At 53.6% G+C, this 24,270-nt stretch overlaps 10 protein-coding genes across 10 annotated transcripts; 3 read left to right on the top strand and 7 right to left on the bottom strand.

The window, feature by feature from the left end:
• Positions 1–206: 206 nt before the first annotated feature.
• RVB2 (RuvB-like helicase 2) lies at positions 207–1,790 on the bottom strand (the record flags this gene model as incomplete). Its single annotated transcript, XM_014689643.1, has 3 exons — positions 207–1,392; positions 1,488–1,714; positions 1,782–1,790. 3 exons carry the CDS (start codon positions 1,788–1,790, stop codon positions 207–209), a joined length of 1,422 nt encoding a protein of 473 aa, XP_014545129.1.
• Positions 1,791–2,805: 1,015 nt separating this feature from the next.
• G6M90_00g050210 (uncharacterized protein) lies at positions 2,806–4,768 on the top strand (the record flags this gene model as incomplete). Its single annotated transcript, XM_014689642.1, has 2 exons — positions 2,806–3,031; positions 3,096–4,768. The coding sequence occupies 2 exons, from the start codon at positions 2,806–2,808 to the stop codon at positions 4,766–4,768; spliced, it is 1,899 nt and encodes a 632-aa protein (XP_014545128.1).
• A 1,971-nt stretch (positions 4,769–6,739) lies between these two features.
• Positions 6,740–9,269, top strand: G6M90_00g050200 (uncharacterized protein; the record flags this gene model as incomplete). The annotated part of the gene is made up of 2 exons (XM_014689641.1): positions 6,740–7,323; positions 7,394–9,269. The coding sequence occupies 2 exons, from the start codon at positions 6,740–6,742 to the stop codon at positions 9,267–9,269; spliced, it is 2,460 nt and encodes an 819-aa protein (XP_014545127.1).
• A 1,028-nt stretch (positions 9,270–10,297) lies between these two features.
• Positions 10,298–11,529, bottom strand: GPD-1 (Glyceraldehyde-3-phosphate dehydrogenase; the record flags this gene model as incomplete). Its single annotated transcript, XM_014689640.1, has 2 exons — positions 10,298–11,185; positions 11,401–11,529. The coding sequence occupies 2 exons, from the start codon at positions 11,527–11,529 to the stop codon at positions 10,298–10,300; spliced, it is 1,017 nt and encodes a 338-aa protein (XP_014545126.1).
• A 1,685-nt stretch (positions 11,530–13,214) lies between these two features.
• Positions 13,215–14,660, bottom strand: G6M90_00g050180 (uncharacterized protein; the record flags this gene model as incomplete). The annotated part of the gene is made up of 1 exon (XM_014689639.1): positions 13,215–14,660. The coding sequence occupies one exon, from the start codon at positions 14,658–14,660 to the stop codon at positions 13,215–13,217; it is 1,446 nt and encodes a 481-aa protein (XP_014545125.1).
• A 551-nt stretch (positions 14,661–15,211) lies between these two features.
• On the top strand, positions 15,212–16,465 carry UFD1_1 (Ubiquitin fusion degradation protein 1; the record flags this gene model as incomplete). Its single annotated transcript, XM_014689638.2, has 3 exons — positions 15,212–15,214; positions 15,274–15,597; positions 15,656–16,465. The coding sequence occupies 3 exons, from the start codon at positions 15,212–15,214 to the stop codon at positions 16,463–16,465; spliced, it is 1,137 nt and encodes a 378-aa protein (XP_014545124.2).
• A 390-nt stretch (positions 16,466–16,855) lies between these two features.
• Positions 16,856–17,241, bottom strand: G6M90_00g050160 (uncharacterized protein; the record flags this gene model as incomplete). The annotated part of the gene is made up of 2 exons (XM_014689637.1): positions 16,856–17,003; positions 17,090–17,241. The coding sequence occupies 2 exons, from the start codon at positions 17,239–17,241 to the stop codon at positions 16,856–16,858; spliced, it is 300 nt and encodes a 99-aa protein (XP_014545123.1).
• Positions 17,242–17,661: 420 nt separating this feature from the next.
• G6M90_00g050150 (uncharacterized protein) lies at positions 17,662–18,361 on the bottom strand (the record flags this gene model as incomplete). The annotated part of the gene is made up of 2 exons (XM_014689636.2): positions 17,662–18,250; positions 18,309–18,361. 2 exons carry the CDS (start codon positions 18,359–18,361, stop codon positions 17,662–17,664), a joined length of 642 nt encoding a protein of 213 aa, XP_014545122.2.
• Positions 18,362–18,873: 512 nt separating this feature from the next.
• G6M90_00g050140 (uncharacterized protein) lies at positions 18,874–20,357 on the bottom strand (the record flags this gene model as incomplete). The annotated part of the gene is made up of 3 exons (XM_066130483.1): positions 18,874–19,319; positions 19,374–20,145; positions 20,283–20,357. 3 exons carry the CDS (start codon positions 20,355–20,357, stop codon positions 18,874–18,876), a joined length of 1,293 nt encoding a protein of 430 aa, XP_065986344.1.
• Positions 20,358–20,842: 485 nt separating this feature from the next.
• On the bottom strand, positions 20,843–23,103 carry G6M90_00g050130 (uncharacterized protein; the record flags this gene model as incomplete). Its single annotated transcript, XM_066130482.1, has 4 exons — positions 20,843–21,688; positions 21,854–22,106; positions 22,193–22,254; positions 22,723–23,103. 4 exons carry the CDS (start codon positions 23,101–23,103, stop codon positions 20,843–20,845), a joined length of 1,542 nt encoding a protein of 513 aa, XP_065986602.1.
• Between the last annotated feature and the right edge of the window lie 1,167 nt (positions 23,104–24,270).

The raw sequence follows: 24,270 nt of genomic DNA, 5'->3' as shown, positions 1-24,270 counted from the left end.
TGCCGGGATTTATTTAATATGCGTGATTTGATGGGGTCTATCTAGGCCTTCCTTGCCAAATCTTACTGTACACGACGCACAACATACAAAAAAAGAGAGTAACGTAAGCCCAACTTCCTCGGCATCAAAGTTTTTGCCCCGAAAACGCCATCCAGCCCTCATCTGCCAAGAAAAAAAAAGCAAATTCATCTCGCTCTCCAATTATCCTAACTAAGATCCATCCTCTCCGTGGCGGCAGCTGAGCCATTCGTCACCGACAAGTCCACGGCGCCATCGTTGCCAATCAGACGCTTCTCAGAGTCGGCCACAAACTTGACGCTACGTGCGGGGTCGTAAAATAGCTGGAAGCTGCGCTGGACGTCTTCGACGCTGACTTGCTTGGCGCGTCGCTTGGCAGAAACCAGCTGTGATGTGCTGATGAGGTTGCTGGCGTATCGGAGGCCGGCTTCGTGGCCAATCTTGGTGAGCAGGGCCAGGGCGTCGGGTGAAACATCGACTTCCTCCTCCTGTGCGCGGATAGACAGAATCTGTTTGATCTCCTCCGAGGCATAAGGGTGGGTGTTGATGATGACGACTCGGTCGAGGAAGTCGATGGGCAGGCCGTGGGGGCTGCGATAGTTGGTGCCCCGGATGCGGGAGTTGCCGCGGTTGCTGGCCATGATGACAATGGGGGACAGGTCGTCCTCGAGGGCGCGGTTGATGTATGAGAAGCATTCAATGTCAAGCATGTGCACCTCGTCAATGAACAGGACGCCGGGGACGATTTCAGCCTTGCCCTCCTCCTTCCACTCGCCAACCTTTGTGTTGATCTGGTCTCGAATCTCGCTTCGAATCTCGCCAGTGTCGCCAGAGAAGAGGGCAAGGAAGCCCTGTGTCCTCGAGTTGATAACATCAATCTCGTGCAGAGTAACAGTGTGCACGGCTTCCTTGCGCTTCTGCAGCTCGCCGTCGGGACACGACAAGAACTTGGTGTCGACGCCCATGGCATCGTAGTCGCGGGATCGCGCGTACGACCGGCCCAGTTTCGTAATCTTGCCCGAAGACTTGTCGATGGAGATGATGTCACCGGCCATGACGCGCTCCTTGGTCATGGCATCAATCATCTTGCTGCCCATGTCGTAAACAGCTTCCATGTCGGTGGTCTTGATGGTGAGCTTGCCCTGCTTGGTGCTTCCCATGACGCTGCGATCAATCTGGATCTCGACAACCTCTCCCTCCATGACTTCGCTCTCCTCCTTGATGCGGACACCGATGGACTTTCTAAAGGCCTGCGTGAGGGCCTCTGTCTTGGACATTTCGAGGGAGAAGATTTCGGACGAAGCGAGCGAAGTGAAGGGAACATCGGGGCCGAGAGACTGCGCCATTCCCATGGCAATGGCCGTTTTGCCGGTGCTACAAGGTTGAGACGGCGTCAGCAAAACTTAAAAAAAAACTTTTCCCCTGTACACACGCTGTGTCGTCTCGTCCCCCGTCCATGGCATTCCTACCTGGGAGGGCCGGCAATCAGGACCGCACGGCCTGCAATCTTGCCATCCTTGATCATTTGCAGGATAACAGCAGCAGCCTTTCGGGCCTTTTCTTGGCCAACCAGGCCTTGCGACGCGGCTCGGGGCTCGAGACTGGTGGCATCGACGCCCAGGCCGCGAATGTGAGAGTGAGCGGCGATGAGGTTGAGACCGCGAAGGTCCTTGGATTCGGAGACGGTCACTAATGGCTGCAGACAAAAAACAGTTAGTTTCCCAGCTGTTGCGATTTGGCGGCCGAGTTGCGGCATGACTTACGGCAGCCATGGTTGGGATGGTTCTTTCGAATTGGCTGATGTTGGCGGAGGCAGATTGCACGAGGTCAAGAGTCAAGCCTTCACCCTCGGAAAATTGCCCTGCTGCGACAGCCTCGAGCCTGCAGCTGGCGGTTGCGCTTATGCAGAGCTTTGGGTCGCTTGGGTTCGCTTTGGACCAGTCATGTAAGCGCGACCCACAAAAATTTCGCGACTTGGCTTCCGCCCAAACGGGTTCAATGTTGCATGAGTTCTGCCACCTGATTCGCTCTTCCTAAGTCTTGCAGCTTTGCGCATGTCAAGTGCGAAAAACCAGCTCAACATAGCATGTCCCAAGTCAATAGCATGACATTTGAAAAACGCATCGCAAAAGAAAATCACTTCGTGGGCCATGCTTACTTTTATTCCTATCACACTTCCTGTCCTTTATGTGCACATTGCAAACCGTGGATACGGCGTTTGCACCCACCCGCACTTGTACATGCTCTCTGCTATACCGGAGTGAATTGCTCGGCGGGCTCACTCTTTTTACTAGGTGCGCTCATCCTTTTAATTATTTCACCTAATATATATAGTTAGGTAGTTTATAAGAAAATACATTTGCTCATTATTATATAAAACTTGATAACCATGTACGTGGTAGGCTGTCGGCGTGCCTATCTAGGTAGTAAAAAGAGTGAGCCTGCCGAGCAATTTGCATGTTGCAACCCACAAGGCATCTGGGCACTTGCAGTGATTCATAATGCTGTTTTAATTCAGTTGATGTCACATGTTTGTCAGGTCAAGCCCAGGGAATCGGATAACGACGTACTGGGCTGCAGCATCGTACCTTGACTTTGCCTACTTTTGCATCCACCGCATTTCCAACACCTAAAAGAAGAACAAGAGTATTTACATGCCATCAATAAAGCAAAGCACGGTACTAGGAGCTCGTTCATCTGTATCACAATATCTGCGTTTGTACTGCCGTAACCTTGCCAGCCGCCAAACCCACGTGACGACTGGCCAGCTGTTAAAGCAGGAGCAAAATGGTGCGCAGGAGCCGACGACGGCCGGGCAACTTTCGTCGCTCTGTAAACAGACCGTCTAGACCTCGGAATCAATATTTCCCTCGATATCACCCCTCGGATGAGCCTGACCGACAGTATCACGACAGGCCACGCGAAGAGACCTTGACGTCAGCAACAAACGAGCCCAATCACGACCACGGGACCATGTCTTCGTTTCGCAACAACGCGAAGCCTATTGAACACGGTGCGTCATTTACTATTTATCCGGCCGCTCACGGCGAACATCCAAGGCTATTAACATCCTCAAGGGCCGTCTTCCAGTATGCAGCATCATCCCCCGCCGTTGGGTCACCTGCGGAGGGACATAGACATCAAGCACTTGGTCGAGCTGCTCTGCGACAGAATGTACTGGTACATGCAGCGAGATAAACAAGACAAGAATTTGAAGAAGATGCAAACCGAGCTTGAACGCTGTCGAGCCCCTGAGAGCTCGAACCACCGTGAGGTCCTCAAGCTGCAGATCGATCAGTGGAAAAGGGAGAAGACAAAGAGCTGCGAACGACTTGGCGGCACTGACGGGAAACTGCTTACTCATCTGGCCGCATTTATAAACAGACAGAATGAAGAGCTACTGAAAACGACGCATGGCAATGCCTTACGGAGCGAGGATGTCGATGCTCGTCTAAACGCCCTCCAAAAGGCTTTGGACGAGAAGTTTAGTGCCTGCCTGGAAGAGGCATTCACTCAAATTGTCAATGAAAATCAGTTGCAGCTCCGAAAAGAAACAGAAGGACTCAAAATTGGCCTTGAACAGGAAAGACAGAAGAGCGCCAGGCTTCAGATGCATATAGAAGAGCTGGAGCAAAGGCTTGGAAGTTGGGACAAGAGGCTACCCAACTTTACAGAAGAAACTATGGAAGATAGGCTGCGGTCAGATGGCAGGTTGACCGAACTCGAACGCAAGCTGAACCAGCTTTCGAAGAAGATGGATGATCTCGCCTCAAACATGATGACCTCGCAAGCTCTGTCTAGGGAATTGGGACGGTTTGATACTATTGTTTCGGCATTTGAAAATTCAAAAGGCGTAGAGGACGGTAGCCGGAGAACTGAAGACGATGACCCTGGCATGAAGACCAGGCAGCGTCTGGAAACCGTGACGGATGAGATGCACATCATGAAGCTGAGTCTGCAATGCGAGTCTGTTGATGGGGCACCACAGTCCATTGCCGGTCTGCATAGACGGCTGGACTCGTGCATGGAAATAGTCCACACAAACTCGAAAGAGCAAATGTCAACCTCGGAGGCAGTCAAGGCCATTGAAGATGCTCTGAAACTGAAACTGTCAGCACAAACAGACGACGGCGGGCAACATGCGCAAGCCAAGCTGGCGAGCAGGCACAAGACGGAAATCGAGGAAATATTTGACCAAAAATTTCAGCCACTATCTGCCTCTCTAGGCGACAAGTTGAAAGGCATGATGCAGGAGAAGCTAACAAAGGTGGCTCACGACCTGGGGTCTTTTGTCGACAAGGAAAGAATTGCAAGAGAAAGTGCAGCTGCTAAAGCCGACCAGTCCCTTGCCGAGGTGTCAGCGTTACGTCGGGGTATAGACGGTCTGAGGAATAGTATTTCCACGTCGGTGGACAAGCTGGACCAAAAAATTGGCGAGCAGCGCAAGCTGGGCACCTCGTGGAATGAGAGACTATCGTCCCTCGACAGCGGTCTGCAGCGTATTTCAAAAGAAGCCGAGACAAATTTCCAGAAATTGGAGTTGCAACTACAAACTGTCAGTGCCTGGCAAGGAAACTTTACCACAAAAGACCTGTACCGAGACATCATCAAAGACATAACTAATAACCTGCCTCCGGGCCCGTTACAAAAGATATCCTCGCTTACGACTCGCTTGGAGACAATTGAGGCACACTTGAATAATTCGAATGGCGACGGAGTTTCGAAGAGGCGTAAGGCAGCGCATAAATAGGCGATGAAGAAGATTGCGAGAAACATGAACGGGCGGGTTGCTGCTACTGAGTGTTGGATGGATGGTGATTGAGGAGAGTTTGCTCAGCTGTTTTCCTGTGTATCTTGGTCTGACTCGCTGTACTTGCTACATCAGCCCGACAATGGACCGAATGACTGAATATTTGTGAATCAAAGGCCCGATGTGTCAGTCATGGCCATGTGGCTTGGTGAAGTGACGTGCATGGCCACGATGGTGACGTTAATTGATTAATGGACTGGAACCGATCGAATGAAAATTTCCCGTCCACAGCCTCTTGGCAAGATTTTCATGAGAGATGAAGACATGCAGTGAGGAATTAAATAGTCATACTAACAATGGTTAGGAGAGCATGGTATGCTTTGGGTGTTCCGTGGCTTTTTCGCGACGCAGCATTTGTAAATGATCCTCGGTCACCTCCCGGTCTGCTTGTCTGCACCATGGCGTGTGCTCCGTCAACTGAAATGGACATGAAAGATAAACTTATAAAGTAGAGTAAATGATGGCATCGTGCCCACTTATCTGGTCCGGGGGCGCGATGCATAAGGAATGGATTTACACAATCCAATGACACCCGGGATTAGCGCATAGGTCACTCGAGTATCTCGTCGCTTGTTCGTCCAGATGTCCGCTTGCTTGGTCCGTTCCCGCCCGCCAGCAGGGACACTGGATGGAGTTTGAAAGCATTCTCTTCATGCCACTTGAGTGCTTGATATTGCGATATTGCGTATTGACGTATCAAAGCACGGCATTCTTGTACCTGGTACCTGAGTCTAGGGCCCATGTGCACGCAGGGTGACCTTGCAATTCGTTGTCAAAGCAAGGAAGGGTACGTGGGTAGGCACCTTCCACCGAAAGTTGGCAGGCACTCCTCACATTTGCGGCGGAGGAATGCTGCAAACCCACTTGGTTACTCACATTGTTAATCCCCTTCGACCTACTCGACATCGTCAGCCGTCAGCATGTGTTAATCCTGCACCAATTCACGCGCACTGTGTGGTACGGAGCACACGAGTATTCCGAGGACGCGAATCGACAAGGTGCGGCGAGAAAGCGGGCCTGCCCAGGTGGGAAAGCATCTTGGGTTGATCACCAGCCACAACCACCCGAACCCGTGGCCTGGCACTGGCAGGCATCACGCTGACATCCGACATCAACTCACCTCCAGCAACCAACAACGGAGGGTACCCAGTCTCAATCGCTAGACAGCCGCGTAAATCCCCCATTGGGAGCGAGCCGGGTGTTGAAGGCGCCCATCTTGCACGCGGCCAACCAAGACGGTTCACCGACGACGGGGTCAAAGACTGTCCCAGGCACTGACGCTGGCCGCTGACGAGTGACAAGGCCCCAAAAAGTCGGCCGCATTTCGCCCCAACCCCATCCCCGTCTTTTTTTTTTCCCGTGTTTTCTTTTACCTCGAATGTAGTGGGCTTCCGTCGACCATTGTCTCGGCCCGCGCTGAATCGCAACCGCCCCCATTGTTGGCTATTGGGGAAGGGAGCGAGCTTTGCGCAGCTGAACTCTTTCTCTGCTGCCCTGCGAATCCACTCGTTTGCCTCGTTTGTTCCTCGTGGTCGAAGAGAAGGCCTATACAATCCTCCGACTCGAGGTCCATCGTCGCAGCGACGTGGTGGACTCGGGCTCAACCGTGGTGGGACGACAAAATCCACGCCGGCTCCGACACCAATCTACCCCATCCTTTCTGTCCAGGGTCACGACTCCAACGACCTGCTACCCTCGCGGCTACGATCCTACACTATCGCCTACCGCACGGCGTTTCGCGCCCTCGGTCCATTCAACCGTCTTCTCAGCCGGAGAGCCGCCTCATTTCGTGCGACGACGTAGCCGCGTGTTTTGCTGCTACTGTCGTCGCTTCCGCCGCCATTGCCGCCGCTTGCGCTCGATCGCTCGCCGCCGCGTCTTGCCTCCCGGCATGGTCACGCCCCGCGAACAATGGAAGCTGCGGCGAAGACGGTTGAGGTGCTCTCCAAGCGCATTCTACCAGAGAAACCGCACCATCTAGCCTTTCATCCCACCTGGCGATATCGCCCACCGCCCGAGGACGACGCGGCCGAATCTCGTGGCGCTAAAAGGCGCTTCGAGGAATGGCACAACACCCGTCTGCAATATCTGACATTCTTATCCGAGGCCGACCGTGGCACCTTGTTCACGCGACCCTACTACGACATGCGAGAAGAGCCGGTCAAGCCCGTACCGCGCGAGGTCAGCACGCTCGCAAAGGGCACCGGTACTGGCGAGAAGAAGAAGTTGTCGTTGAGCGACTACAAGAACAAAAAGACTGGCCTCGTCGCCTCTGCTTCGCCCCCGGAGCCCGCCATTACCAAAAAGAAGGAGAGCGAACGTGCCGCGGCTGCCACCAGCTCTGCAACATCTACCCCCGCCCCTGCAGTTGCCGATGGCACCAACAAACCACCGCGCCAAGAACCCAAGCGGCCGGATGGCCCAAGGATACGGGAGCCAGAGTCTACCGGCGCAAAGCCGAAACCGACTCGCGACCACAACATTGCTGACACAAGGTGGGCATGGCCTGATGATAAACTCTGTAGTCAATTTTACAAAGCTAACAAGATTGCCTTTCCCCCCCAGGCTCCCCCCCAAACCCCCATCGTTACCTCCACGCCCCCCCTCACCTGCAGGCAAGCGACGTATGCCTGATGCCGATGACGAGCGCCCACAAAAACGGCCGAAACCTGAGGATCGCCCGCAATCCAATCGCGACGAGGCGCCACGGCGGAAAGAAAAGCCTCTCCCAGCATCGCGAGACAGGGAGAGAGAGCGAGATAGGGACAGAGATAGAGACAGAGGTAGGGATCGAGATGGGTCTGCTCCTGCCTCTAGAGACGATCGGGGGCCCTCGTCCTCCTCGTTGTTGAATGGAAGATCTATTCTGAAGAGCAGCATCAACTCTGGACGGAGTACGTCGCCGGCTAGTCGACCTCGCGGCGATTCCTTAAACGGGGCGCGTGGAAACAACGCCAACCGAACCTCACCAATGAAGCCAGACACCTCAACAAAGGCACACGTACCGCCATTGCTGTCGCCTTTGCATCTAGGGTTCGAGGATAGGCCCTCGCGTGGCGACAATGACGACCCGAGCTCTAGAAAAGACAGAAAGAGGCAGGACGGCCCAAGTGAAGCGGCGGCAGCGACACCGAAGCAAAAGAAGACGGATATCAAGAAGCCTAGACCCGCAGTGACAATACCTCCATTATTATCACCCACTTTACCGCCAGCCATAGAAGCAGAGTTGAAACGACGAAAAAAGGCTGCATCGGACTCGTCAGATGAGAGATGCAGAGACGGCAGGGACGCCCTCGGGATAAAAAGGGATGGCGATAACGATCGCAAGCCGAAGAATAAACTGGGCCACCGCAGGAGGCTGATTGTCTCTCTCAATGTGCCCAAGGCACTGCGAGCAAGCTTTGCTGATATTGTTGGTCGCGCACCAGCACGTCGCAAAGATTCTCAAAGCCAGTCAGAACGTGAGAATGAGCGGACTCGCGCCGGTAGCGAGGAAGCAGGGCAACATGTTCCAGCAAGGAAGAGACCTATTGGGGCCGTGACTGGTGCTTCTGATGGAGTTGCCATGAAGCGGCCTCGGTCGTCGGACGTATCGACACATCCGAAGCTCGCCACGCCAGCAACACCATCCAAGAAGCCTGCTGCCATGTCACGAGTGAGCTCGACCAACTCTGTAGCGCAAACGCCAACGGAAGCAGTCAACTCGACTCCCTCGGCGTCGGCGGCCGCGCCTGCAGACCGTCGTCCCAACGGCAGCGACGCTGCTCCCAAGGCAACAAGCGCAGAGGCCAAGGCTATGAGCGACAAGGTGGAGCGGCTGAAGGAAGTGGGAAAAAAGTTAAAACACGAAGCAGACCAAACGCTGAAGAGGTTCCGCGGCGACACGGGGAGCATGAGGGGCAAACCTGGAGAGGCCAAGGTCAAGTCTGGCTTTGTCCTGAGCCTCGAGAGCATCATTGTCTTCATGATGGCGTTTTACGGAGCAGACATTTGGCGCGGCATGGACCACAAGATTGGAGATCACCGCGCATGGCTGAGCATGCTTCCCATGATTGAGTTCCTCAAGAACGAAATGCGCCGCTGCGACGTCAGCAACAGCCAACCGCTGTATGCCATGGTCCTCATGCTGCACGCCATGTCGCTGGACGAGTTGATCAGGTGCTACATCCGTTTTGACAGCCTCAATGATGCACTCGCCAAGGAGATTGTCGGGAGGTTGCGCGAAAAGAATAAGATATGGCCGCGCGTTCACGAAGTCTCCTCCACCATCCAGAACCCGCGCCTTCGCATCGACGTGCATCCGTGGTCCACGCTCGACGACGTTGCCGATGCGTCACTGCGCGTGCTGCGACTATGGTGCGCCGAGGAGAAGATCGACTGGGCTCCCACCCAGTCACTCAAGGATCTTTGGACCGCGCCACCGGGTCCCGGCCGCCGATGAAACCGGCGACAGTGGTTGTATGCACCCAAAAAAACCCCGACGGCTGGTGCGTCAAGCGGCACAACCCACCAGCCGTCCATGTATTATGAGAGAAACAGGGCCAGGCGGAATCCCGCTAGCAACACTGAAAAAAACACGAGGCGTCAGGACGTTTTTGAGAGCGGGAACAGGACAAAAAGCCCGGGACGGGCTGTGCATCCACGGCGTTTTAGTTGAACACATCTTTCTCTTCATCCCCCCAGCACAACACACGGTATCAAGTCTAGCTCTGCCATCTAGGACATCCCCCGCCCGCCCCTCGGTGTATTTTTTTTTTCTTTATCCTTCTCCACCTCTTCCCTTATTTTCTTCATTCCTGTACCATGATATCCCCTCCGTTTCATACGTTTTCGCCCGCCGTCTCCAGAGGGAGAGCGTCATTTGCTTTTTTGATTTCCAGATGCGATGTGTTTGGCAAGGAGGTGGTGATGGGCGTGGATCATGGCTTGGGTCTGGCACCGTGCAAAGTAGCAGTAGATGAATGGAAATTGATGAAATCAGCACCGGGGCCAATGTGCAACTCCTGAACTACATTACTGACGTAATCAGAGCAGTACTGCGAATAGACAGTGTACAATGACGGGCAACTGACAATGCCTGGAGTAAAGGATACAAACGTGTTATTTTTACACGTAATGGAAGACAAACTCCGGCACCACGGACATTACGCCCACCACTACAAGCTCAGACATACAATGGACAGAAACAGGCAATCTATTCTCAAGTAGCTGTATATATACCCCTGCCTCCACCGGACCATGTCCAGGGAATATTTTGTTCATTTTCATTACAAACAATTTTAAGTCCCCAGCTGCCAGTTTAAACTCGATTTTGATTTCATTCGGTTACTCTCTTATTTTCTTTAAAAAAAAATCCCTTGAGGCCATTCTCGGGGACCGCAGCCAAAAGTACCATGGAGTTGCCAAAGCCACATTCCCGATGCAGGATATTGAGCAGTCGGTTCCTGTCGTAGCAATCAAAGGCAAAATTTACTTGCCAGCGTCAACCTTGGCAATGTAGGCAAGGAGATCGAGGACACGGCGGGAGTAGCCCCACTCGTTGTCGTACCAGGAGACCAGCTTGGCAAAGTTCTTGTTGAGGGAGATGCCGGCCTTGGCGTCAAAGATGGAGGAGTTGGTGTTGCCGTTCATGTCGGAGGAGACAATATCGTCCTCGGTGTAGGCGAGAATGCCCTTGAGGGGGCCGTTGGCAGCCTCCTTGATGGCCTCCTTGATCTCGTCGTAGGAAGCACCCTTCTCAATGCGGACAGTCAAGTCGACAACGGAGACGTTGGCGGTGGGAACACGCATGGACATGCCAGTGAGCTTGCCGTTGAGGTCGGGGATGACCTTGCCGACAGCCTTGGCGGCACCGGTGCTGCTGGGAATGATGTTCTGGGCAGCACCACGGCCACCACGCCAGTCCTTGCCAGAGGGGCCGTCGACGGTCTTCTGGGTGGCGGTGTAGGAGTGGACGGTGGTCATGAGACCCTCGACAATGGTGAACTTGTCGTGGATGACCTTGGCAAGGGGAGCCAGGCAGTTGGTGGTGCAGGAAGCGTTGGAGATGACATCGGCCTTGCCGTCGTACGTCTTCTCGTTGACGCCCATGACGTACATGGGGGCATCGGCAGAGGGAGCAGAGATGACGACCTTCTTGGCGCCTCCGGCCAGATGGGCCTTGGCCTTGTCGGTGGTGGTGAAGACACCGGTGGACTCGACGATGTACTCGGCGCCAGCGGACTTCCAGGGGATGGCAGAGGGATCGCGCTCAGTGAAGAACTTGACCTTCTTGCCGTTGACGACGAGGCCGTCGGCCTCCTTCTTGATGTCGCCCTTGAAGATGCCGTGGGACGAGTCATACTTGAGCATGTAGGCCTGGTCATGGCAAACGGGTTCCAGTCAGCAAGGCGGCATTCGCAAGAGTAAAGCTGGCGTGGGGCTCCAGCTGGAATTGTTGTGGTGGCATGGACCTGCAGAGTCAAGTGAGGGGCAGTGAATGGGCCACTACCCAAGGGAAGGAGGGGGAGGGGCAAGCCAAACAGCCCACTCGGACACGACGGCAGAAAAAGAGGGCAAAGGGGACAACTCACGGCGTATTCAGTGTCGATGAAGGGGTCGTTGACGGCCACGACCTCGATTTCGGGGTGCTCGACGGCGTTGCGGAAGACGATGCGGCCAATACGGCCGAAACCGTTGATGCCAACCTTGACGGGAGCCATTTTGCGTGTGTGTATATGGAGAGAGCTGGAGCTTGGACGTCAGTACGGGAGTCTAGGAAGCTAGAGACAGAGCTGGTGTCGAGCTGTGGTCAAGCTCTGCTCAGCCAATGCAGGACGGGATACATACCGGACAAAGTGCCTGGTGGGAAGAATGGTGAAGTTGTATGGAGAGCGGGAAGAGAGGAAGAAAAAGGAAGAGGAAGAGGGAAGAAGATGGAGTCGGAGGGGACGGAGGGAAGGCGGGACAAAATAGTGGTCAGTCCATGTCCCTGGAGCTTGGGAGCTTGGGTCTGGTCGACGGTGCTTGGGGTGTCTGTCTGGTGTGTTGCTGGGCGCGCAACTGGCTGCGTCTTGGCTGGCCACGGCGTCGGGACTGTTGAGGCCAGCAGACGTCAGAGGCCAACAACTGGCGCACGCAAACCTGGCCAAGCGGGTGCATGCATCATTCACACTTGCACCGTGAGACGGAGCCGGGTTCTGATACACGAGCGGTACTACTATTCACGCTATTCAACGAGACGATATTTCAATTGCCTTGCCTTGCCATGCCAGACGCCGCGGGCTTCATGTCCATCCTCGCCGTGGTCGTGCAAGTCGCCATCCAATATCCCAGCCAGCCGCCACTTGCATGCACCACCGCAAAGGCAAAATTCGCCAGCGATGCTTCCCTGCGCCATGTAATTTGATGAGGAATCGAATGAGCTCAGCCATTGATGATGCTTTGACGGGCCTCGCCTTGCTCCACCCAGCCGATGCGTCTTTTTACGGATCCGGCGGGGACACAATTCGTTAATAGAAACGCTCTCTCAACCACACCGACGAGCACATGAGCACCACCTTGAGAGAGAAAAAAAAAAGGACATGAGGGGTACCCGCTGTTCCATGGTTGTCGCAGCCTGGCGTCCATGTACCCCCGTGGTAGGCCCTGCTGGCCTTATCGTGTTGTAGATATGCCTGCTGGCAGCAAGACCGCGAGTAATAGCCATGATAAATCACTCAAAACGTGTCTCCGGTCGCGGTGACGACTTGCTGCTGACTCACGCAGGATCAGGTGTGTGAGGAGACGAAAAAAATCAGACGGTCCAGACATGTCCAAAATGTACCGACGCCAGCTCTGTCACACTCTCAGCAGCGGAATGCCTTCACGATGGCCTCAATCTAATTAATTCCGGGGCCCCTCTGGTCGCGTGGGCGGCTCGGATGCATGGCGGGAAATGGTTCATCTGCATTGGCCATCCATTCGCCCGTTTTGCCCATCTTTCCCGGAGCTTCACGGCTGCGGGCGGCTCTGGCCTTTGCAGCCGCGTCCGCCCGGGGACGTCGTCGGGAACACCAGGAACAGTTCTCGTCGTCCCGAACTTTGCCCACAGGGAATACAAGCTCTTCGGAAGTTTTCAATCGTAAACTTCCACCTGGACCGGGGCAACCTGCCCGTGTGTCAACCCCCGTGTCTGGGCCCAATGCTTAGTCTTGCCATCCATGAAACCGTCTCCACCAGTGTGCCATGTTTAATATTTCCCTCCTACACGGCAGATAATTTGCGAGACAATCGCCAGTTCGTCCATTCTATTGTGGTGTAGACAGTCCCAAAATTGGCTCATGCCTCATTCGAGCATCAGCAAAATCCTGCGCTTTGAGACGCCAGCAAATGGCGGATGACGCACGCTTCGGCGCGCATGGAATAATCAGGACGCAAAGGTGGCCGTCGCTGTCCAACCGTCATCACCGCTGCCAGCGCTCCGGAATTCGATGCCCTGTGCGAAATATCCGGCATCCTGCCACGCCTTCATGGTCGCCTTGTCAAACGGGCCTTGCTTCGCTCCGCCATCGCGGCCATCTGTCCAGCGGAATTCCCATTGTTGGGTTGGCGGCTCAGCAGTGGCAGTCGCCTCGTGCTCGACATCTTGATGCCGTGACGCCGGTTCGACCCAATCTTCCCCGGTCTCGCGCCGGTATGCCCGAATGAGCAGCTCGCGGTCCTGGTCGTAAACCTCTTCGTAGTCACGGCTGAGCAATTTGTCAGCCGCGTCAGTGATGGCATTGATGGATTCCTTGATCCGCGTCTGCTCCGCGTCTTGGGCAGAGTCCTCCTTGTCCACCTCCTTGTCCACCTCCATGTCTTCTGCGCCCTTGTTCATCTTCTTGAGTTTCCATTTGGGTATCTTCTTGGTTTTGGTCTGGCCTCTGCCCAGCCGAGCCAGGGCCTCGAGGGGCGACTCTGACGGTTCCAACTGCAGGATCAGGGTCTTGAGCATGTCTGAGACGAGGACGTCGGCTTCTTCGCGGCGCTGCTGTCGCGCTTCTGCTTCGCGTTTCTCATGCGCGGCAGCTGCCTTTTTCATGTCCTTCTTGCTCACGCCGTCTAACCAGTTGTCGTGTACGGCGTCGGGGTCGGCTGCTTTGCGCACGTAGTTGCCAGACTGGTCAAACTGGCCTTCTTCCATCTCCGCTTGCAAGTTGAAGGCCTCGACCTTTGGCGCATTACGCTTCAGACCGCCGGCACCGACTTCCTCATCTACGCCCTCTTCTAGGGCTGCCAGCTGTGCTTCCGCCTCGTCGTCCTCGCTGTCTTGGTCATCGAGCCTCACGTGGCCACCACTCTTGCTGCCGTGTTCCTGGCCCATGATCTGCGCGGCATCAAGAAACCGGACATCCTTCTTCTTCTTTCCAGACTTGTCAAAATCGGCATCTTCCTCCTCCTCCTCCTCCTTGGGTGCGTCCGCCTCGCCGCCCATGGCAAACATGTCCTGGTCGTCCTCGTCCTCGTCCGCACCATTGACATTGCCCCCCGAGGCTGCTGCTGCAGAACCTGCGGCATCGTAGTTGTCAAGCTGCTCATTGATATCGACTTTGCCCTTCTTGCGGCTTGCAGCCCTGGTGTTGAATGTTTCGTTATCCGAGTCGCTATCGTAGCCGTCTAGGTTTACGGCACCGCGCTTTGTGGAGTGCCTGCTGCCGATGACGTCTGCATCCAGGATGGCATCTTCCTCTCTTGAGTCCGGGGCCAGTATGGACGGGTTTCGGACGTCAAATTTGGCGTTGCCACTGTCGCCGCCTGCTTCACCGTGGTGGGTGCGAGCAAAGTCCTCGCCCGCTCGATTTGGCCGCGCCGCCGAATGCCGCGAGGACATGGTGAAGCAAGGGATCGAAAATGGCTTTGTGTAGCAATGGAAAGAATGAACCAATCGAGAGTCGATGCCTCCACGCTCAAAGGTGATTCTAAAGATGCGTGATGGCGACTTGAATCTATGCAGTTGGGGCCCGGGCCCGATGGATGGAAAATAAATGTCAACTGAATTTGACATCTGGACAAGGTCAAGTTCAACGCTAGCGCAACCCTTGTTGCATCGTGGTGCTAAGCTTGAGCCACACCTCCAGATGCCCCCTGTTGCGCGCCACAGAGGACCTTTGCGTCATTCGTAGAGCTGCCTTTGGCGTTCACGTTGCATGTCATGTTCCACGTCACCCCACATTGACGCCTCGAGCACCGACTTCAAGCTTCGACTTTAACTTACCATCTCCTGCCTCCAGTTCAACCACGTGAATATATAAGCGGCGACAGTCCGACACCTTTTCCCCGCGCGGTGGTCGATTTTAGACCCAAAACTGCTTGTCTATTGCAAACAAGCTCTTCAAGAAAGCATTCACCCACAAAACTTGCTCCGATTGGCAACCCGTCGCCATGGTCAGCTCCAGCCTTCAGCCCTATTCATGATTACTTCAACCTGGCTAACTGGATCGCAGTTTCAACCCGGGTTTGGCGGTGGCTTCGATCCGGCCAACCCGGAACACCTTTACAACATGGCCCGCGGCCGGAGACCGGTGATGCAGCGATTCGACGAGTACTACAGGTGCTACCCCGTCGTCATGGCCCCCGGAGCTGAGCGACCCGAGCTGAACTATGGTTCCAAAATCATTCTGCCGCCCTCGGCCCTGGACAAGGTCTCAAAGCTGCATGTGCAGTGGCCGCTACTGATGGAAATGATCAACGGGGAGAAGGGAAGACATTCCCACGCCGGTGTGTTGGAGTTTATCGCAGAAGAGGGACGGGCATACATTCCCCAGTGGGTGGGTGATGACTTGGCCATGACCACATGTGCGGTTCTCGCAGACTAACAGGCTGCAGATGATGGAGACGCTGGGCATGGACGTGGGCGACATGATTCAGATCCGAACCACGTCGCTCGAACTGGCAAAAATGGTCAAGCTCCAGCCCCAATCAGTCAACTTTTTAGAAATTAGTGATCCAAAAGCTGTGCTGGAGAGGGCCTTTAGAAACTTTGCCACGCTGACCAAGGGCGACGTGTTCAACTTTGAGTACAACGACGAGATATACGAGGTGGCGGTGCTGGATGTCAAGCCCGAGACGGACAAGATGGGCGTCAGCATGATTGAGACGGACGTGTCGGTCGAATTCGCGCCCCCCGTCGGCTACGTCGAGCCCGAGAGGAGAAGCGGCACCAACACGCCCGGCAGCACTCGCAGCGGCGTTCCCACGGGCGGCCTTGTCCAGAGCCAGGGCACCATGGCCCAAGCAATCGGCTACGGCTCCATCGCGCCCTCCGTCACCAGCAACCCCACCAACTTTGTCGGCGAGGGCCAGCGCCTCACAAAGAAGGGCAGCAAGACGTCGACGCCAAAGCCGGCAACGCCCGTCCCGGCCGAACCAACTGCGCCCAAGAGCCGAACTGGCGCGCCGGCACCTCTGCGCTTGGCCCCGAATAAGCTGTTCTTTGGGTACGAGTACAAGCCGCTGAAAACCAAGGAGGAGAAGGAGCAGGAGCAGGAGGATTCCAAACGGCCGCACTTTGCGGGCCAGGGACAGAGTCTCCGAGGAACCGTCAAGAGAAAGGGCGAGGCGGATGACAAGAGCAAGGCGCCTGACAAGAAGGGTCCCAGTGAAGGTTACAGACTGGACGGTCGTCGTCCGAAGTGATGACTGGGCTTTTTTCTGGCGTTTGGGCTTTGGGCATGGGGTGATGGAAGGGATCTCGAGTTACTAGATGCCACAAACTTGATGAATTGATTCCATTACGTAGCTCTGTTCGTGCGATATAGGTACCCTGTGTTTCTCATTACAGATACCCATCTGGATCCCTTGCCATTATACACGCACCTGTCTCCCCCCAAAGCTATTGACTACTTCTCCCGTTATTTCCTAAGCAAGTACCTTTTCATCCATCTGCACGCCGTGGAATCCACTGCGATCCGGGTATCAATCTTCCACGTCACAGCACAGCCCTGCCACTCGTCAGTATACAGTGCCATATACCCGTGTGCCCAGGGAAGAATGCATACCCAAGGTAGTCAAAGCTCATGCGCTGTCTTACTTCGCCTTTCTCTTGGAAGGGGACTCCTCAACATCACCGGCCGCCTTTCTCTTCGTCTTGGTGGGGGTCATGGACTCTAGCTTCCCGGCTGGTAGGCCATGTCGGTCCTTGAAGCTCTTGAGGATGGCCTTTGTGAAGTGCTGTCTGGTGCGTGTTAGCCGGTGGCATGTCTTGCAAGGAGGGATGAGACCAAGTGTATAGATCGTAGAGGGGAGGATGGGGAAGCGTACGAAATAGCATCCTTGGTGAAGTCGTGGCCAAACTTGACCATGAGTTCATGGATCTCAGGCCACTTGTATGAACCGACTGAGCCGCCGGTGTAAATGATGGCCATGCAGAGGTCAAGTTCAGCAGTGATTTCCCACTTCTTGAAGGGAGGCATCTTGGCTGTAAGGGCTGGGCTGGGGTGAAAATGGATGAAATGTATGAGAATGAATGTGTGATGGGCTTGGGCTGGCAGGTGGTGATGAGAGAGAGAGAGTGTGTGTGTGTGAGGAAGAGGTTGTAGAGGGAGAGGAAGTGAATAGAGTGAAGGAGTTTTATACCAGGAGTGTTGGTGCACAGGGTGACTGACAGTCGGCAGTGTTTCTTCCAGGTCACAAAGTGAGCGTCAGGTGAGACGATAACGCAATCTATTTGGTAGCTATCTTATACTAGTGACATTACTGCCATGCCAGGTCTCAGTACCCCGAGCCTACATATGTAATTGCTTTGTATCCATCACATCCCAACTCCACCAGACGTTAGGGAATATTCAAGCATACACAATTGACATTGATTCCGTGTGTACGCTTTTTGTATTTCACCGTAAAACTTTGTAATCAGGCAAGAGATCGAGGACGACACCGAAAAGGAACTGAGGAGAAGGTTCCTCCTGACCATTGAACCATTTCTGACTTCTGTATTCCCTGGATCCAGACCTCAGATCCTTTGTGACGAGATCGCGAGCGAGATTGACAAGGAACTCTCGAAGGTGATCTTGCGCCGGCTTCAGCTTTTCGAGCTGTTGCCCGCTTCCGTAGCGCACGAATACATCTACCAGCATAAATGCAAGCGATATTTTGTCTAAGTAGTGATCCTTTTTTGGTGTTTTTGTAAGTCCAAGAAATTGGCATGATGTTTCCATCCCATCCCGCCGGGTTTTTGCGGAAGAAGTCTTGACAGCCTGGACTGGTATAGGAATCCTGCGGCGGTACAACCAGTTGACATATACCTTGAAGCTCGCTGGGCTGTGGCTTTGCAAGAAAATGCATTTATGCCCATCTTCTTCTTCTATCACAAGATCTTTAAAATTCCTTTTGCCAAGGTCAGATATCAACAGCCCTTCATGGACGGTGAATCTTTTCGAAAGTTCGGAGCCAACAACGACATCGACCATTGCAGCACATAAGCTGTGATATGAACTGTGTGAGACAAGGCCTACCGTACGGAACCTGGAAGATGACTTACTCTAGAGCCTCAGAGGGATCTATCCTCAGATCAGGGATGCTCATGATGGGCATGCTGAGGATGGTCTTGGCCAGCTGTGCCGGCAGGTGACGCAGGTGACAAATTGTGCTTCATACCATGAGTTTGTTATGCCTCGTTACAGATGCTTACCGCCAAGAGAATTATTACTCACATGGTCTCACGGGAGCAAGAAGAGATAGATGTAGCCAAGAGGGGGAAGCAAAACTAGAGATGCAAGAAGGAAGAAAAGAGAGGGCGCAGTGGGAAACATCAACCACTATATATAAGTGAGAGGTGAGCAGCAAGTCAGAAATAAGAGAATTGGCAAACGGATGACTGAGTCCGTTTGCCACAGCCTCACAGGCACACGACTACCGGAAATTTAGAGCAAGCCAATTTTTGAACAAGTCTGCATTCTGTAATTGTACTACACCCTATTGGAGTGTGGTCGTCCAAGGTAACTGCTTCGTACAGCTACCTGCCACATGGGCAACGAATTCTCAACGCTAAAAAAAATTACATACTTCTCTGGGGTTCATGATATCAAAGACATGGGTTACTCCCCTCAGACGCCCCAGCCGCTCAACATCTTGCTAATCTGGCCCTCAACCCTCTCCTTTGCAGCCTCACTCTCCTTCTTTGATCTTCGAAAGAGCATAACCTTGCTGCCCAACTCAAACGGGCAGATAGAGTAAACAAAGTTCCAGAGCCCTTGCAATAACTCTATTCCCTGGAAGTCACAAGGTCTCATTCCACCATGCTGCTTGAGGGCATCATCCCACGTCTTTGCCAACTTCCACGCTTCTTGATCTTCATCTTCATCAGGGTGGTTACCAAAGTCGCCGCTAAAAATGGCCTTGCGCAGCTTTTCGGAAGCTTCATCGACCCTGCCGTGTACGTCACGAAAGGACGTGAAGAATTCGTGCGCGGGGTGGGTGACGGACGACCAGTCGAAGTCTAGAAGCGCTGTGATGCGCTTCGTATGTGGGTTATAGAGCATATTGCTTACGGCTTTTTTTCAGGGTGTCAACGTTGGGTCAGCGAAGCGTGGAGAGCGGTACATACTGAAATCGTTGTGGACAAGTCCAAGCAAGGTCGTATCGACTTCTCCGTTGTGGATAAGAACTCCCAACTTGTCATTTTTGAACTTTTCAATTCTTTCGCGGACGCCTCCTTTCCAACCGTTGATGAGCGTGCTCTCGTCAGCTTGCTCCAACGCGTGGTCGATTCTGGCTTTCCAATGGCCAACGTATCCCGACGGCTCGCCCTTGTGCATCGTAGCCTGCCCCGAAACAATATCTCCATCCCGAACTGTCATTCCTCCATGGAGCTCGACTCGTTGGGGCAATTTCGCCTTCTGGAAAGCCGCAAAAATGCACGCAATCTCGCCAATGACCCTCTTCTTTTCATCCCACTTCATATCCCCGAATAGCATATCCAACACCTCACCCTCCATGTACTCCATGACTATCCACCCAAATCCTTGCTCGGGAGCATCTCCGGCCATCATTCGAGTGCTCTTCCACGCATAAACACGAGGCACTATGGCATCATACCTTCCTCCCTCAACACTCGCCATGGCTTCCCTTGCCACCGCCATGGCACAAACTTCATTCTCCACGCGGTTCGTGTTATTCATCCCCATAGACGTCGGATTGCTCAACCTCACAATGACAGTAGATTCACCTGTCAAAGGGGGCAATACAGCACATGTCTGGTGTCCTGCTCTCGTGAAATGCTCCTTGGTAGCGGGCGAAGAGAGCGCAACCTTGTAGATGAAGTTGTTGACCGGAAAGGGGTTGTATCCAACGTATTCTACTGGAGTAACCGATTCGCTCTGTTCGATTCTGTTATTAGCTTGCGTCTTCTCAGGCGCCTGATATCACAGTGATGGCGCAGAATGCATCACCAGTGCATCACCGTGTCTGTGCAAAATAGGGGGACGAATATAGGTTGCGAGTTGGCTGTACAAACCTTCAGGCCAAAGGAGCAAATAATGTCCTGGACAAGGCACCTTCGTCGGTGATAAGCTTCCTCGCTGGAATCCATAATGATTAATGCCCAGAGTCGTGCGCCTGGTGCTTGTGTGCCCGGTGTGCGTGCGAGCTATCAATAATATCTAGCAAAGAGGTGAGCTGCCGAAGCGAAACTGTCGGAGGCATGAATTGGGGAGTTTAAGCTTGTTTACCTTTGCTATGACTAAATCACGGGATCTCAAGGCATAACTCTCAGTCTGCGGCTGCCGAAATTGTACACAAGATTCCCGAATAGGAAACCACGGCTCACACCGTGTTCGTGTATCCCATACCAACTTCATGTGATACGTCTGCAGCCAGGACAGCAGCAACACGCACACGCAGAGAGTGTTGTCAGTAATTGCGCGATGTAGAATGTGCATCTGACACTCTTTCACAATGCTATATTCAGTCATGGTGCCAACTGTTCACCCGCCGCATATACACATGATCTACAAACTACGTATCAAGTATTATTATAATGCCGCCATGTTCCTACTGTACACACTCATACATGACTTACTCTTTCATTGCAAGTCCCAATATTCCACCCAACATGCCTCTCACCCTCCTTGGGTTCTCTCTCGCACAGGTAAAAACCACTGCCGTGCTCAAGGCAAACGCCAGCGTTTCTCTCCACTGCACCTCCATTTTGTACTGCCTGGGAAGCAGCGTAGCCATTGCACGGGGCGCAACAAATAGGGCCATGTCTTTCCTTCGGTTTGCAGTCTCGATCAAGACGCTCCATCCGCAGAGGAAGCAGCCTACGCCCACGCAATACCCGCCATCTATCTTCTGTCGACAAGCGACATCCTTTCCCAGTAAATGGGGGCCAATGCGGGTTCGGCCAAGACAGACGCCGTAATAGAATAGCGTAATATAAGTGCCCAAGAAGGCAGATGATCTGGCGGCTGAGAGGAGTGCGGTCCTGAGAGAGTCGCGATTCGGCTTACGCAATTGTAGGGCCAAGGCGAGAGGGAGGTATGTATACATTGACCACTTCCAGGAGAGCCAGAATCGTCGCCAGGCATGATATTCGCACGATGGGCCGCGTCCCATATGAACTATATCGCAAGGAAATGGAATAGTTTTGCATGGATCGCCCCATTCGTAAGGCAGGCTATGGTCTGTACACATGGTGCCAAGGAGATGTGCCTGACCTGTTTCCTTCTCATAACTCAACTCGCGGGTCCGACAACGGCGCAGTGCTTCAATGAGGCGAATATCTACGTGGGCAGCTGATGTGATCCACTTGTTGTATGCCCGTGGGAGGTTATCAGGAGCGTAGAACCAAGCCCACATGATGAGCGCGCAGGATGCTACGAATGAAACTGGGTCAGTCATTTGAGAGATGAAAGCCTCGACCTGTGTTTGACAGATTAGCAAAACTCGACTAGACTCAATAGTTTAGTCTAGCATAAGCTAGGGCATGCTCAGCAGGGGCAAAATAGCACGCAAGACTGCCTGTACGAGCTTTTATCTTTGCAAACTGGGGCAAAGCGGTGAGTTGCGCGCCGTATAATTTCGTACCTTGGTCCATTTTTGCGCGGCCAGGCGCCGGCTCTTGTGTCGTGCCCATAGTTCGCCGACAATAACGTCTATGGCCTGCGTTGCCGCGAACAGTGTCAGGTCCACCGTTCTCCCAGCAAGTTTCTTGCCGGTTGCGGGATCGACGTATCGAGTTGTAGATGATCCGGCGCGCCTTCGCAATGTAGGCTTTTTAGACTGTAACAGCTTTAGACTAAACCAAGCAGAAACGAACGTGGCAAGAAATCTGCTGAGTCTGTAGTGGAGATCCCAAGAGCGTGGAGGTTAGCTTAACTCCAGGACGGAACTTGGTAGTTTGGCCGGAGATCCGATCCTACGTACCTTAGTTTGGCAACACTGCCAAGGTTTGTGGCGGCGCGGGTTATGATCTTGTTCAAGGGTGCCTTGTTTCCAATGAATGTTAACAGGGGTGTAGAGAGAGCAAACGTGAAAAACACAATCTATGTATAGCAGAATATTTGCCCACCAAGAGGTATACACTAATATACTGTAATATATTATGAAGCGTGATACCTGGGCACCCGATTTGGTCAAATACTTTCTGTCTCCCGCTATAAGCTGCCACTAAAAGTAACAATGCGCAGGGGAATAAAGGCAGCTAATAGGATAGCAATGTTTTTTTTTAACTTTGATCCGTGTTGACATGATTTTCTGGGGATAGAGCAGACTAGGTTTGGGGTGGTGTGGTGAAGCTTGGGAGAACGAGTACCGGGATCGGGGTCTCAAGGTAGTAGTTGGGGTAAAGATGTGGGGTGAAACGTGGTGTGTGAGATGCTAGGATAGTTTGTGACTCGAGATTGATAAAGCTAGTGAGATGTTTTTGCAGCAGTGAAATAAAAATGACGACGAACCTGTAATAGAGTGGCACCTCCAACCAAGGCAGCACAAAACGTGGGAAATCGGCAAGGATCCAAGCCAGTCTTGAGAACATGTTTTGCGGATTCCAAAAAGGTGTTCTCGTCTCTTTCCGGTAATGCGTAATTGGGCGTCTTCCGCTTCCTGTTGGACAAATGCTGCAAGACAAGCGTCAAGAGTCGCGGCAGTACGGCAGACGCATAGCCCAACAGGTATGCGCGTACAAGCGGCCGCAGGGGGGGCGGAATTGACTGCAGCTGCAGAAAGGACGACTTGCGGGGGGAGCTGGTACCAGTGCTAATTTTGGCCATTGTTGAAGTGAGAATGCTTCGAGTATCCGGACTGCCTTTGGAGGAGGCAGCCCCCCGTAGTTCCATGTTGGGAAATACTCGCGAATGCGGAAATGGAGATGGCGGACGAAAGACGGATGGGGCAGTTGACAATCCGGGGTTGACCAACCGGCTGATGGCGAGCAAATGAAAGTACGTTGAGTGTTGATGGTGGTCGGTAGAAGTCGGGCTGATCTGTGGTGGTTCACTTTGATGGTGTGCACCGCTTTGTTTGGACCTTGACTCCTCGTCTACACGAACCACGGGTAGCAGCGCCGACGGCAGCCTTGCCTTGACCGTAGCTGATTCCGTCAGAGGACTTTAGAAGTGTCACACCAAGATGACGGTGGCATTCGCAGTTCCCCTTTCCAAGACGCCAAAGAGCCGGTTTCCTGCAATCCACAGGGGCGCAGAAAGTCAAAAGTTGACATTGACAGTATGCAAAGAGAAGGGGCGCATTCGATAGTGTCGTTGGCGGTGTACGTATGCCGTAGATGTCAGGTACTGTGTGAGAATTTGCGTCCGTGTAGCAAGTTGGTGTCGCGTCAATACAATATTATTAGATGACAGGTCTCGCCACGGAAAGGCTTGCCGTGCCGCTGCAAGTCGGCGTCTGAGCCCGAATCAACAGCGGCCGTCGTTGTAGCGAGAGCCGCGGAAGCGTGTTCGGTCGCACAACATCAATGCTGCGCACGAGTACGACGTAACCGGCCCGGACGTTGGGAACGGAGACGGTTGCGATGGAGCGCGTGGCCGCGTGGACCGAATGATGCGGTTATTTCAACATTGATGTTCGAAACGCCCCAAAGTTCGCGCTGGAGAGTTCCTCCCTTGGCTTCAGAAAAATACATCCTTCCTGGCCAGCTCAGGAGCTGTCACAAGCCTCGGCTAGCATGAAATGCTGTTGCTCCCTGGTTGCTCTTTCCTGGTGAAGGGAAGCGTGGGGTAGGGGCAGTACGTACTCCATGGGGGGAGGGGGGACATGTCGATTCTGCTCGGCGTTTCAGCATTCGGCGTTGTATCCTTCATCGACAGTCTGTATGTATGTATGTATGTATTCCAATACGTACTACATATGCATGAGTCTTCACAACATGGCGATGCCGAAGTACAACAGTCTACAGGGGCAATCGGGCGACCTTCCCAGCACGGTTGCCATCTCCAGCATTGTGGGCAGCTGTGGCCTGCCTATGACTGTGCTGGAACATGGTCCCA

This window comes from Metarhizium brunneum, chromosome 2 (assembly GCF_013426205.1).
Source record: "Metarhizium brunneum chromosome 2, complete sequence".
Lineage (NCBI taxonomy): Eukaryota > Fungi > Ascomycota > Sordariomycetes > Hypocreales > Clavicipitaceae > Metarhizium > Metarhizium brunneum.
The sequence above is the reverse complement of the archived record's forward strand: the minus strand, read 5'-3'. Positions and strand labels throughout refer to the sequence as shown.